General features: G+C 29.8%; 1 protein-coding gene across 1 annotated transcript; it reads left to right on the top strand.

Annotated features, from left to right (window-relative positions):
* The first annotated feature begins 217 nt into the window (after nucleotides 1-217).
* On the top strand, nucleotides 218-1381 carry LOC136085650 (uncharacterized). Its single transcript, XM_065806974.1, has one exon. It carries the CDS (start codon nucleotides 218-220, stop codon nucleotides 1379-1381), a length of 1164 nt encoding a protein of 387 aa, XP_065663046.1.
* Nucleotides 1382-13992: the final 12611 nt, after the last annotated feature.

The raw sequence follows: 13992 nt of genomic DNA, 5'->3' as shown, positions 1-13992 counted from the left end.
TCCTGAATTTGGACTTGATCGGTTTTTTTTTGCATTTAAAAGATTAATAAAATCAAGGGTTAACGAGTTGAAGCCAACAAGAAACAAAGTAATAAATATAATGTTCTGTCGGATAGGTAAGTTACCATCAGGGTTTGCTTTTACACCCGATCATTTTGTACCGCTTGTTGTTTATGATTTTTAAGAGTTATGTAAAAGAATTTTTTTTTCTGTTACGATGCCAGCCAAATTAATAAAATTTGATGAAACTCCAACAAAGGAAAAAAAGCAATTGTTTTTGAATTTTGAAAGCTCAATTGACTTTGTTAATAAATCTTTTGAGGAGTTTGATGTTGCAAATTTTCGAGAACAACAAAGAGAGTTACAATGTAACAAAATGCTGTTTCGTCAAAAAATTCTTCATTTAGTAAAGAATGTGTTTATCCCAGATAATTCTTTCAATTTTGCACAAGGCAAAAACAATAGAAAGTTTCCAATGAAATGGCTAGAGACATTTTCTTGGCTTTGTTATTCTAAAAAATTAAATAGTGGATTTTGCTTGCCATGTGTATTATTTGGAGATGATTTTCCAACAAAGAGTTACAAGGTTTCAGTGTTGTTTAAAGAACCACTGAAAAATTTTTATGATGTTTTCCCAGCCTTAAAACGCCATTGTGATCCGAACATAAATGGTTTGCATTCTCAAACGCAGAGCCTTTTTAATGATGTTATGAGGCAAGCTGCTGGTGATACAAAACCTTTTTATGATATCATAGATCAAAACACCCTTGCAGAGATATCTGAAAATAAAAAAAAACTTGGGCCGATAATTGATACTATTATTTTTTGTGGCCGTCAAGGACTTGCTCTAAGAGGTCATAATGATGACTCTCAGTATCACTCAGAAGTTGGGCAATATAGTACCTCTTGTAATGTTGGAAACTTCATGGAGATTCTTAATTATCGTGTTAGAGGCGGTGATACTGAATTAGAAAATCATCTTAAAAACCACAAGAAAAATGCATCATATCTTTCAAAAACTATGCAGAATGAAATAATATTCTGTTGTGGTGAGATAATTTCTGATAAAATTGTTTCCAATATAAAGACTGCCAAATTTTTTTCTATTTTATCAGATGAAGCCATTGATGTTTCAAACAAATCACAAATGTCTTTAGTGCTGCGTTATGTTGACAGTGGTAATAACATTGTTGAAGACTTTGTTAAATTTATACACAACGACAATGGTTTAGATGGGGAAAGTTTATCTGTTAACATTTTAAACACCATTGCATCCCTAGGTTTAGATATTAATTGTCGAGGCCAAGGTTATGATGGTGCTGGAGCTGAAACAAAAAAGGGAGTTGCTGCACGAATTTTAAAGTTAAACAACAAGGCTTAATACACTCATTGTTTTAGCCATCGATTGAATCTAGTTGTGTGTAATTCTTTCAAAAGTAATTTCTCTGTAATGCAATGAACCACATAAAAGAGTTTTCTTATTATTTTAATCTTTCTATTAAAAGAAATTCTATCCTCGAGACAATGGTTTCAGAACACTGTCCTGATAAAAAAAAAAAAAAAAAAACTAAGAGATGTTTGTTGAACTAGGTGGCTTGAAAGAATAGATGGATTAGACACATTTCAGGAGTTGTATGTTCCAATAGTTTATTCCCTTTGAAGCCCTAAGCAACGACAGAAATAAGTTTGTATATATATATATATATATATATATATATATATATATATATATATATATATATATATATATATATATATATATATATATAATATAATATAATATAAAAGCGCAGTACACTTCAAAAGTGATGAGTGGAAACTGCGTAGAGTTTGTACTTTAATAGCTGTAATACACAAAAATAATAAAAATTAGTATTCAAAATATTCATCCAATTTGTTTTTAAATTGGTTGATACTAACTGCATCTATTGTTTTTTGTTTAAGTTTTTTCCAGTCATTTACCACTCAATTGGTATGTCGTTTAATATTTCCCGTATATTGTCTTCTTAGTTTACTACTGTGGCCTCTAGTTTTATGGTCTTTGTCTAGCATTTTGGGTTTTATGTGAAAGTTTATGATATCGTATCCTTTCAAATGTTTAAACATTTGCATCATATCACCTCTTCTTCTTCTATTCTCCAGCGATTGTAAACCCAACTTTTTTAATCTCTCTTCATAGCTATATCCTCTCAAACTTTCTATTCTAGTAGCTCTCTGTTGAACACTCTCTAGTTTATCTTTATCATACTGCCAATAAGGATTCCAGATGGGAGCTGCATATTCTAAATGTGGATGAACTAAGACTATAAACAAGAGTTTCGTTGTTTTTTCATTTAAGAATTTAAAAGCGTGTTTGATCTGACCTAGCTTTTAATTTGCTTTATTTACTGCTTTATTTACATAGTGTTTCCATCCTAAATTGTCAGAAACGTACACACCTAAATCTTTTTCCATACTTGAGTACACTAAAGCTGTATTTTTCATTAAAAATTTGTGTTGGTTATTTCCTATTACCATAATCTTACATTTTTGCTGGTGGAACTTCATCAACCATATATATAATATATATATATATATATATATATATATATATATATATATATATATATATATATATATATATATATATATATATATATATATATAACTTTAATTAAATACATTGATAAAGCATCGATAATTTTGTTCCTTTATCTTCTTAAATAAAAATTTAAGTTACTTGGTTACCCAATTACCCCACTACTCTGCACTGCCATGACAGAAGGAAGCATGCCCACGAAGCATGTTTTTATAAAAAGCTGAAAAACTGTTTTTAACAACTCTATATGTTTGTATACGCTACATATATACGCTCATTTGTTTATACCATTATTTGGCTTACTGTTTATACCAGTATTGGACTTGTTTCTTAGATTTAAAACAGATTATCTCTAACTTTATATTCCATTCACACCAAACCTGCTCTTAAATAAACTGTATCTTAATCTTGTCTTATAAATATAAATTGTGTTAATGTATTTATCAAAATAATACTCAGTATGGTTAAAGTTCATTGCATACTTGAGATTATAAAGTGTATTGCATGATTGAGAGCTCAATATAGAATCTCATAATTCTATATTGAGCTCTCTTTTAACAAAAGAGTTTCAATAAAGTATTTGATTGGTCACAATTTTTTGACTACGTGGAAAACAAAAACTGTTGAGTTTCAAGAAAAAAGATTTTGGCGCTCTATGCAGCAAAAACACAGCAAAATAGGACAGCAAATGTGAAAAAAATATAAATGTTAACTCGATGAATGTAGTATAAAAGCTACAAAAAATGGAGACGGGAATAGGCCAACAACTAACACATCGTTTACTACAAATTACCCTCTGACGAAATATTTCGCAATTTGGGATAAGATAAATTGAGATTGGTTTGTTAGGAGAGCAACTTGAAAATTATTTTAATTATTTGGAGGAAGCCCTGTTCAGTGGAAAATTTTGGGAAGATTTGTTTGTCTTTGCATCAAAGTATTGAGGCTGCGACGCTAATCGTTTGCTCTCAAGGAAAACCTTATTCGTTGAAGAAGCTTTGTGATCAAGATCAATTGCTGATCTATTAAATGAAGTAAAATCTCGTAAGAAATGGATTCAATTATTTGAATTCATTATCATGAAGAGCTTTTGATTCAAAGCTCTTCAAGCAATAAACCATGTCAGTGTCTCACTTCAATAAGGAATTTCCTTAGATGATAAAAAAAACTTGCAAAGACTCATTGAGAACCTTATCAGACTTAGATCTTCATGGCCCAATTTCAATAACGTAGCACATTTCATTGTCTCCTGTTAAGCAAGTTATGGTTTTCAATCATACTTTACTTTAAAAGAGGACAAAGAAGAAAATGACCTTTTTTAGAGAAAAAAAAAGTATATTATTTTTGTTCCTACGGACCTGATTAAGTAAATAATTTAATTAACTAATTTAGGCAGAATAATGCCTTGTAGTAAATTTAATATAGTAAAATGTAAATTGCATACGCCGTAGTTGAACACGTTCATTAAACTCTCATTTAAATGCTTTAAGAACTTTTCCACTTTGTATTTAAATGAAAAGGTTATTCACCATTCCTAGGTTGACGTCACGAAATAAATAAGAGTTCTTTTGATTTAAAGTCTGACATTATGGAGGACAATTAAGCCAACGGAACTCATTCGCCTATAATTATATTCATAGTATAGTATAGTATAGTATAGTATATAGTATATAGTATATAGTATAGTTTAGTGTATATATATATATATATATATATATATATATATATATATATATATATATATATATATATATATATATATATATAATTTTTGATTTTAAATTTTTTTGTATTTTTATATTTTTTATTTTTTTATTTATTTATTTTAAGCTATTTTGCGGAAAGAAATCAAGAATTAACATAGGGTTTAAAAGAAGATATTTAAGATTAGTTTAGATTATTTGATGAAGAAAGATTTTATTTAAAAAAAAATTTAAAGTTGTTTTACAAACAAAAGACCAAGTTATGAACGCCACAGAAAACGATTATATGATGAAATTATATATCATAAAATAAGGGCTGGCCGTGATTCATAAATAATTATATCTTTGTTGTAAAAATTATTTGCAGAGAACAGGTAATCTTTACTAAACATGCAGATCTTACTTCGAGCCGTTGTTTTAAAATAGCTCATATGTTTGGTTTTAGATTCCCATTTTCAACTTGACAAAAAACATTTTTAATACAAAAAAGTTGACAGAAAATATCCGCAGTGTTTCTACGGACATGATTATTAAATTTTAAAATAATAATATTTCTGTGGTCTCTGATTATTATCATAATCAGTACCATTGGGACAATTTTTGTATTACTAAACATATGGTGGCATCTGCTGTTCCATATTGTACTCGTGATGTTTTGAGTGAGTGACAACAGTAGCTGCCAAAAAGGGTTTTTCTCCGTTAGATTCGCTGTTTCAATCGAGAAAATTAAATTTATTGGAGAAAAATTGTTTTGGGATGTCAAGGAGTTATATGCATATTTAAAATACTCCCATATTTTAACAGAAGAGGACAGTAGACAAAGACGTGAATGTTGTCGTCAAATTTACCGAAAGTTTTGCATTTGTTATTTTTAACGATCTTTTGCCTTGCACTTTTGGCTACCAAGGCCGTAGAAGGTAGACTGTTGTGTAAAAAATGGTAGAGGATATTTTGTGTCAGTCCACATGCGTGGGAGGTAAAGTTTCTTTTCCAAATTTAGGACCACGGCATTGTTATTTTTGTTAAACTTTTCCAGAAAAGTTCTCCTGAAACGACTTTTTATTTTTTGCCACTTCTAATGAAACTTTTCAAATGAAACTCTTCTAATGAAACTGTTCAATCTGGTGTGAAAGGTAACACCTAATATTTCGAAACCGGTGTTTTTGTTTACTCTATGCCATCCAATTCCGGTAAAACTTGATATCAAAACCCCGAAGAGCTAAACCCAAAGCAAGAGCTTTGACAAGAAAAAACGTACAGCAGAAGAGAGATAGGGTCAACTTGGTTTACTCCTCTTTCCGTTGGAAAGAAGAACGACAAAAAACCGCAATTCAGATGTCAATAGATGCCAAAACTTCTGAATATAGAGTGTTAATGAGTAATACAAAATTTTCTCCGAGATTGAATTTTTGGAAAACTTGAAGCAGAAATGCACAATCAACTTTGTCAAACGCCTTCTCTTGGTCTATTAATAAAATATAACTAGGTAGGTTTTTAAATTATTTTCTCTACAAAAAATATTTCGTAAGCAAGTTCTTCAAAGTCATTTTCTAAAACATGTCAAAAAATTTTGTAAAATTTAGCTGAAAGTCTGTCGTTGCCCGGAGATTTTCCGTTTTCAAATTTAAAAAGGGCATTTTTTTGTTTCACGTCATTTAGGCGGATTTTTAAAAATTGGTTTTCATTATCACGTAAACGTTTAGTGACGTGTGACAATAAATAGTTTTAACTGTCTTTTCCATAACTTCGTTTTAATGTAAATTTTTTTCATAATATGTTGCCAGGAAGTTGAGTATTTCACCAGGTTCACTCATAAATATCCCGTCATTCTTGTGAATTTCGGTAATTTACTTGTTCCGCTGTTAAGTTTTTTCCAAATTATACAAAAATTTTGAAGGTTTTTCTCCTTCTTTGATTAGTTTTTATTTCGTGCAAATAATCGCTCCTGGAAACTGGAGCAAAAAAAGAGCATTGCGTTTTTATTTGATGCTTTCTAAATTTTTTTTTTTTTCTTGCCTTATAAATCTATTCAAGTCGTAAATCATAATATAAATATAAATAGCAGGGGCAAGAAGAAGATATAATTGGTTTTATCACCAAGCCCCTGAGTTATTTTTTTGTCGCTCCCATTGGATTTCGTTTTCAATTCTTTTGATGTGTTTTTTATTTTTCGCGCTATCCTGTATGGATATGTGCTGTAATTCACCCCAAACAAAAAGTTTGCAGTTGTCTCACCATTTTAAAATTGAGTTTTTTTTTGTTTGCAAATCTTTAGTTAAGATTTCAATTTTTTGCCAATGCAAAAATTGAAACTCTACGTTTCAATTTTTTGCCAAATTCCAAAAGAGAATAACTTAATTTCCAGTATCCTTGTCCTCTCCTAGTTTTACTAAAATTGACTGTTGTCGTTAGGAACTGGTTAGAAAAGGGGCTGAAATATGGAGCATACTCTCGATATTTTTAATGCAGTAGTTATCATTACTGAATTGTATTTTATTACGTAGTACTTGTTTGCCTAACTGACGCCCTCATATGTATACAAGGTAACGTAAAAGATAAAACAAAAAAAATATATATATAAATAAAACGTTTAAACAAAGATGTTTTTTATAGACCAAAACAAAAATTCCACATATGTGGGGCTCAGCGGAAAAGTGGTCTTAGCCACAATTTTTCATTTTAGTAAACTGGAAAGAACTTTAAGAATCTTTATAAAAATAACAGGAAAAAGTATGATTATCAGAAGTATTTATTATAAAGACAAGTGAAAAAATACACTGGTATACCTACTAAAAAATTAGGACACTATATTACTGCGCTCTACAATAACAAAAAGGTTACGCAGCTTTGCCTCTTAAATTTTTTTTTTTAATTTTCAATAGAGTTGGTTAGAATAAACGGATGTTTTGTCTGTGACTTGTTTTTATATGTAAGATGTACTAATTCATATCACCAGAATCATCTGTTAGACCTAAATCAGTTGCCTTCTCGTCACCTTTAAGAACAAGACAATAGGGATAATGGACAGGCGGTATGGATTTAGCTCAAAAAAGTCACAGCTTTTCTTTTGTGAGTTTATATAATAATATTATATAAATTTAATAACATTGTTGAAGACTTGTTCAAGGTAATAACATTGTTGAAGACTTTGTTAAATTTATACACAACGACAATGGTTTAGATGGGGAAAGTTTATCTGTTAACATTTTAAACACCATTGCATCCCTAGGTTTAGATATTAATTGTCGAGGCCAAGGTTATGATGGTGCTGGAGCTGAAACAAAAAAGGGAGTTGCTGCACGAATTTTAAAGTTAAACAACAAGGCTTAATACACTCATTGTTTTAGCCATCGATTGAATCTAGTTGTGTGTAATTCTTGCGAAGTTGAATTTCTCTGTAATGCAATGAACCACATAAAAGAGTTTTCTTATTATTTTAATCTTTCTATTAAAAGAAATTCTATCCTCGAGACAATGGTTTCAGAACACTGTCCTGATAAAAAAAAAAAAACTAAGAGATGTTTGTTGAACTAGGTATGAAAGAATAGATGGATTAGACACATTTCAGGAGTTGTATGTTCCAATAGTTTATTCCCTTGAAGCCCTAAGCAACGACAGAAATAAGTTTGTATATATATATATGTATATATATATATATATATATATATATATATATATATATATATATATATATATATATATATATATAATATAATATAATATAAAAGCGCAGTACACTTCAAAAGTGATGAGTGGAAACTGCGTAGAGTTTGTACTTTAATAGCTGTAATACACAAAAATAATAAAAATTAGTATTCAAAATATTCATCCAATTTGTTTTTAAATTGGTTGATACTAACTGCATCTATTGTTTTTTGTTTAAGTTTTTTCCAGTCATTTACCACTCAATTGGTATGTCGTTTAATATTTCCCGTATATTGTCTTCTTAGTTTACTACTGTGGCCTCTAGTTTTATGGTCTTTGTCTAGCATTTTGGGTTTTATGTGAAAGTTTATGATATCGTATCCTTTCAAATGTTTAAACATTTGCATCATATCACCTCTTCTTCTTCTATTCTCCAGCGATTGTAAACCCAACTTTTTTAATCTCTCTTCATAGCTATATCCTCTCAAACTTTCTATTCTAGTAGCTCTCTGTTGAACACTCTCTAGTTTATCTTTATCATACTGCCGATAAGGATTCCAGATGGGAGCTGCATATTCTAAATGTAGATGAACTAAGACTATAAACAAGAGTTTCGTTGTTTTTTCATTTAAGAATTTAAAAGCGTGTTTGATCTGACCTAGCTTTTAATTTGCTTTATTTACTGCTTTATTTACATAGTGTTTCCATCCTAAATTGTCAGAAACGTACACACCTAAATCTTTTTCCATACTTGAGTACACTAAAGCTGTATTTTTCATTAAAAATTTGTGTTGGTTATTTCCTATTACCATAATCTTACATTTTTGCTGGTGGAACTTCATCAACCATATATATAATATATATATATATATATATATATATATATATATATATATATATATATATATATATATATATATATATATATATATATATATATATATATATATATATAACTTTAATTAAATACATTGATAAAGCATCGATAATTTTGTTCCTTTATCTTCTTAAATAAAAATTTAAGTTACTTGGTTACCCAATTACCCCACTACTCTGCACTGCCATGACAGAAGGAAGCATGCCCACGAAGCATGTTTTTATAAAAAGCTGAAAAACTGTTTTTAACAACTCTATATGTTTGTATACGCTACATATATACGCTGATTTGTTTATACCATTATTTGGCTTACTGTTTATACCAGTATTGGACTTGTTTCTTAGATTTAAAACAGATTATCTCTAACTTTATATTCCATTCACACCAAACCTGCTCTTAAATAAACTGTATCTTAATCTTGTCTTATAAATATAAATTGTGTTAATGTATTTATCAAAATAATACTCAGTATGGTTAAAGTTCATTGCATACTTGAGATTATAAAGTGTATTGCATGATTGAGAGCTCAATATAGAATCTCATAATTCTATATTGAGCTCTCTTTTAACAAAAGAGTTTCAATAAAGTTATTGATTGGTCACAATTTTTTGACTACGTGGAAAACAAAAACTGTTGAGTTTCAAGAAAAAAGATTTTGGCGCTCTATGCAGCAAAAACACAGCAAAATAGGACAGCAAATGTGAAAAAAATATAAATGTTAACTCGATGAATGTAGTATAAAAGCTACAAAAAATGGAGACGGGAATAGGCCAACAACTAACACATCGTTTACTACAAATTACCCTCTGACGAAATATTTCGCAATTTGGGATAAGATAAATTGAGATTGGTTTGTTAGGAGAGCAACTTGAAAATTATTTTAATTATTTGGAGGAAGCCCTGTTCAGTGGAAAATTTTGGGAAGATTTGTTTGTCTTTGCATCAAAGTATTGAGGCTGCGACGCTAATGGTTTGCTATTCAAGGAAAACCTTATTCGTTGAAGAAGCTTTGTGATCAAGATCAATTGCTGATCTATTAAATGAAGTAAAATCTCGTAAGAAATGGATTCAATTATTTGAATTCATTATCATGAAGAGCTTTTGATTCAAAGCTCTTCAAGCAATAAACCATGTCAGTGTCTCACTTCAATAAGGAATTTCCTTAGATGATAAAAAAAACTTGCAAAGACTCATTGAGAACCTTATCAGACTTAGATCTTCATGGCCCAATTTCAATAACGTAGCACATTTCATTGTCTCCTGTTAAGCAAGTTATGGTTTTCAATCATACTTTACTTTAAAAGAGGACAAAGAAGAAAATGACCTTTTTTTTAGAGAAAAAAAAAGTATATTATTTTTGTTCCTACGGACCTGATTAAGTAAATAATTTAATTAACTAATTTAGGCAGAATAATGCCTTGTAGTAAATTTAATATAGTAAAATGTAAATTGCATACGCCGTAGTTGAACACGTTCATTAAACTCTCATTTAAATGCTTTAAGAACTTTTCCACTTTGTATTTAAATGAAAAGGTTATTCACCATTCCTAGGTTGACGTCACGAAATAAATAAGAGTTCTTTTGATTTAAAGTCTGACATTATGGAGGACAATTAAGCCAACGGAACTAATTCGCCTATAATTATATTCATAGTATAGTATAGTATAGTATAGTATATAGTATATAGTATATAGTATAGTTTAGTGTATATATATATATATATATATATATATATATATATATATATATATATATATATATATATATATATATATATAATTTTTGATTTTAAATTTTTTTGTATTTTTATATTTTTTATTTTTTATTTATTTATTTTAAGCTATTTTGCGGAAAGAAATCAAGAATTAACATAGGGTTTAAAAGAAGATATTTAAGATTAGTTTAGATTATTTGATGAAGAAAGATTTTATTTAAAAAAAAATTTAAAGTTGTTTTACAAACAAAAGACCAAGTTATGAACGCCACAGAAAACGATTATATGATGAAATTATATATCATAAAATAAGGGCTGGCCGTGATTCATAAATAATTATATCTTTGTTGTAAAAATTATTTGCAGAGAACAGGTAATCTTTACTAAACATGCAGATCTTACTTCGAGCCGTTGTTTTAAAATAGCTCATATGTTTGGTTTTAGATTCCCATTTTCAACTTGACAAAAAACATTTTTAATACAAAAAAGTTGACAGAAAATATCCGCAGTGTTTCTACGGACATGATTATTAAATTTTAAAATAATAATATTTCTGTGGTCTCTGATTATTATCATAATCAGTACCATTGGGACAATTTTTGTATTACTAAACATATGGTGGCATCTGCTGTTCCATATTGTACTCGTGATGTTTTGAGTGAGTGACAACAGTAGCTGCCAAAAGGGTTTTTCTCCGGTAGATTCGCTGTTTCAATCGAGAAAATTAAATTTATTGGAGAAAAATTGTTTTGGGATGTCAAGGAGTTATATGCATATTTAAAATACTCCCATATTTTAACAGAAGAGGACAGTAGACAAAGACGTGAATGTTGTCGTCAAATTTACCGAAAGTTTTGCATTTGTTATTTTTAACGATCTTTTGCCTTGCACTTTTGGCTACCAAGGCCGTAGAAGGTAGACTGTTGTGTAAAAAATGGTAGAGGATATTTTGTGTCAGTCCACATGCGTGGGAGGTAAAGTTTCTTTTCCAAATTTAGGACCACGGCATTGTTATTTTTGTTAAACTTTTCCAGAAAAGTTCTCCTGAAACGACTTTTTATTTTTTGCCACTTCTAATGAAACTTTTCAAATGAAACTCTTCTAATGAAACTGTTCAATCTGGTGTGAAAGGTAACACCTAATATTTCGAAACCGGTGTTTTTGTTTTACTCTATGCCATCCAATTCCGGTAAAACTTGATATCAAAACCCCGAAGAGCTAAACCCAAAGCAAGAGCTTTGACAAGAAAAAACGTACAGCAGAAGAGAGATAGGGTCAACTTGGTTTACTCCTCTTTCCGTTGGAAAGAAGAACGACAAAAAACCGCAATTCAGATGTCAATAGATGCCAAAACTTCTGAATATAGAGTGTTAATGAGTAATACAAAATTTTCTCCGAGATTATTTTTGGAAAACTTGAAGCAGAAATGCACAATCAACTTTGTCAAACGCCTTCTCTTGGTCTATTAATAAAATATAACTAGGTAGGTTTTTAAATTATTTTCTCTACAAAAAATATTTCGTAAGCAAGTTCTTCAAAGTCATTTTCTAAAACATGTCAAAAAATTTTGTAAAATTTAGCTGAAAGTCTGTCGTTGCCCGGAGATTTTCCGTTTTCAAATTTAAAAAGGGCATTTTTTTGTTTCACGTCATTTAGGCGGATTTTTAAAAATTGGTTTTCATTATCACGTAAACGTTTAGTGACGTGTGACAATAAATAGTTTTAACTGTCTTTCCATAACTTCGTTTTAATGTAAATTTTTTTCATAATATGTTGCCAGGAAGTTGAGTATTTCACCAGGTTCACTCATAAATATCCCGTCATTCTTGTGAATTTCGGTAATTTACTTGTTCCGCTGTTAAGTTTTTTCCAAATTATACAAAAATTTTGAAGGTTTTTCTCCTTCTTTGATTAGTTTTTATTTCGTGCAAATAATCGCTCCTGGAAACTGGAGCAAAAAAAGAGCATTGCGTTTTTATTTGATGCTTTCTAAATTTTTTTTTTTTTCTTGCCTTATAAATCTATTCAAGTCGTAAATCATAATATAAATATAAATAGCAGGGGCAAGAAGAAGATATAATTGGTTTTATCACCAAGCCCCTGAGTTATTTTTTTGTCGCTCCCATTGGATTTCGTTTTCAATTCTTTTGATGTGTTTTTTATTTTTCGCGCTATCCTGTATGGATATGTGCTGTAATTCACCCCAAACAAAAAGTTTGCAGTTGTCTCACCATTTTAAAATTGAGTTTTTTTTTGTTTGCAAATCTTTAGTTAAGATTTCAATTTTTTGCCAATGCAAAAATTGAAACCTTAAGGTTTCAATTTTTTGCCAAATTCCAAAAGAGAATAACTTAATTTCCAGTATCCTTGTCCTCTCCTAGTTTTACTAAAATTGACTGTTGTCGTTAGGAACTGGTTAGAAAAGGGGCTGAAATATGGAGCATACTCTCGATATTTTTAATGCAGTAGTTATCATTACTGAATTGTATTTTATTACGTCATCTTACTTTTTGCCTAACTGACGCCCTCATATGTATACAAGGTAACGTAAAAGATAAAACAAAAAAAATATATATATAAATAAAACGTTTAAACAAAGATGTTTTTTATAGACCAAAACAAAAATTCCACATATGTGGGGCTCAGCGGAAAAGTGGTCTTCACCACAATTTTTCATTTTAGTAAACTGGAAAGAACTTTAAGAATCTTTATAAAAATAACAGGAAAAAGGATGATTATCAGAAGTATTTATTATAAAGACAAGTGAAACCATACACTGGTATACCTACGAACAACTTAGGACACGATATTACTGCGCTCTACAAGAACAAACAGGTTACGCAGCTTTGCCTCTTAAATTTTCTTTTTAATTTTCAATAGAGTTGGTTAGAATAAACGGATGTTTTGTCTGTGACTTGTTTTTATATGTAAGATGTACTAATTCATATCACCAGAATCATCTGTTAGACCTAAATGAGTTGCCTTCTCGTCACCTTTAAGAACAAGACAATAGGGATAATGGACAGGCGGTATGAATTGTATTAGTTCAAAAAAGTCACAGCTTTTCTTTTGTGAGTTTTCTACCATTGGGGTACAAGGGCTCAAGTTCAACATTGGTAGTATCAGATGGCTGTCCACGATTTCGAATTGTTACGTCCAGCAACATGAATGTGTCACTTTCTAAATGTATTTGGTTTCTAAATGTGTGTGCTTTTCTATTTGTTATCCCACTCTCCAATGAATGTACCGAGAAATTCATGGGTCTCCATTTTTATTACAATAAATTTTGGGACCCTCTTCTTTGAACTTTCAACAAGGTCTTTAATCTGAAATAAATATTTGGTCCTTTGTTTGTTTAGCTTTTTTTTAACACAGCAAAGTCCCCGTCACAGGAGGAAAAACTATACCCTAGTGCAAAATATTTCTGTTCAATGGTTTTTATAGATTAAAATGTGCGCAAAATATATTGTAACAT

The sequence above is a fragment of the Hydra vulgaris genome, chromosome 09 (genome assembly GCF_038396675.1).
Source record: "Hydra vulgaris chromosome 09, alternate assembly HydraT2T_AEP".
NCBI classification, from domain to species: domain Eukaryota; kingdom Metazoa; phylum Cnidaria; class Hydrozoa; order Anthoathecata; family Hydridae; genus Hydra; species Hydra vulgaris.
The sequence above is the reverse complement of the archived record's forward strand: the minus strand, read 5'-3'. Positions and strand labels throughout refer to the sequence as shown.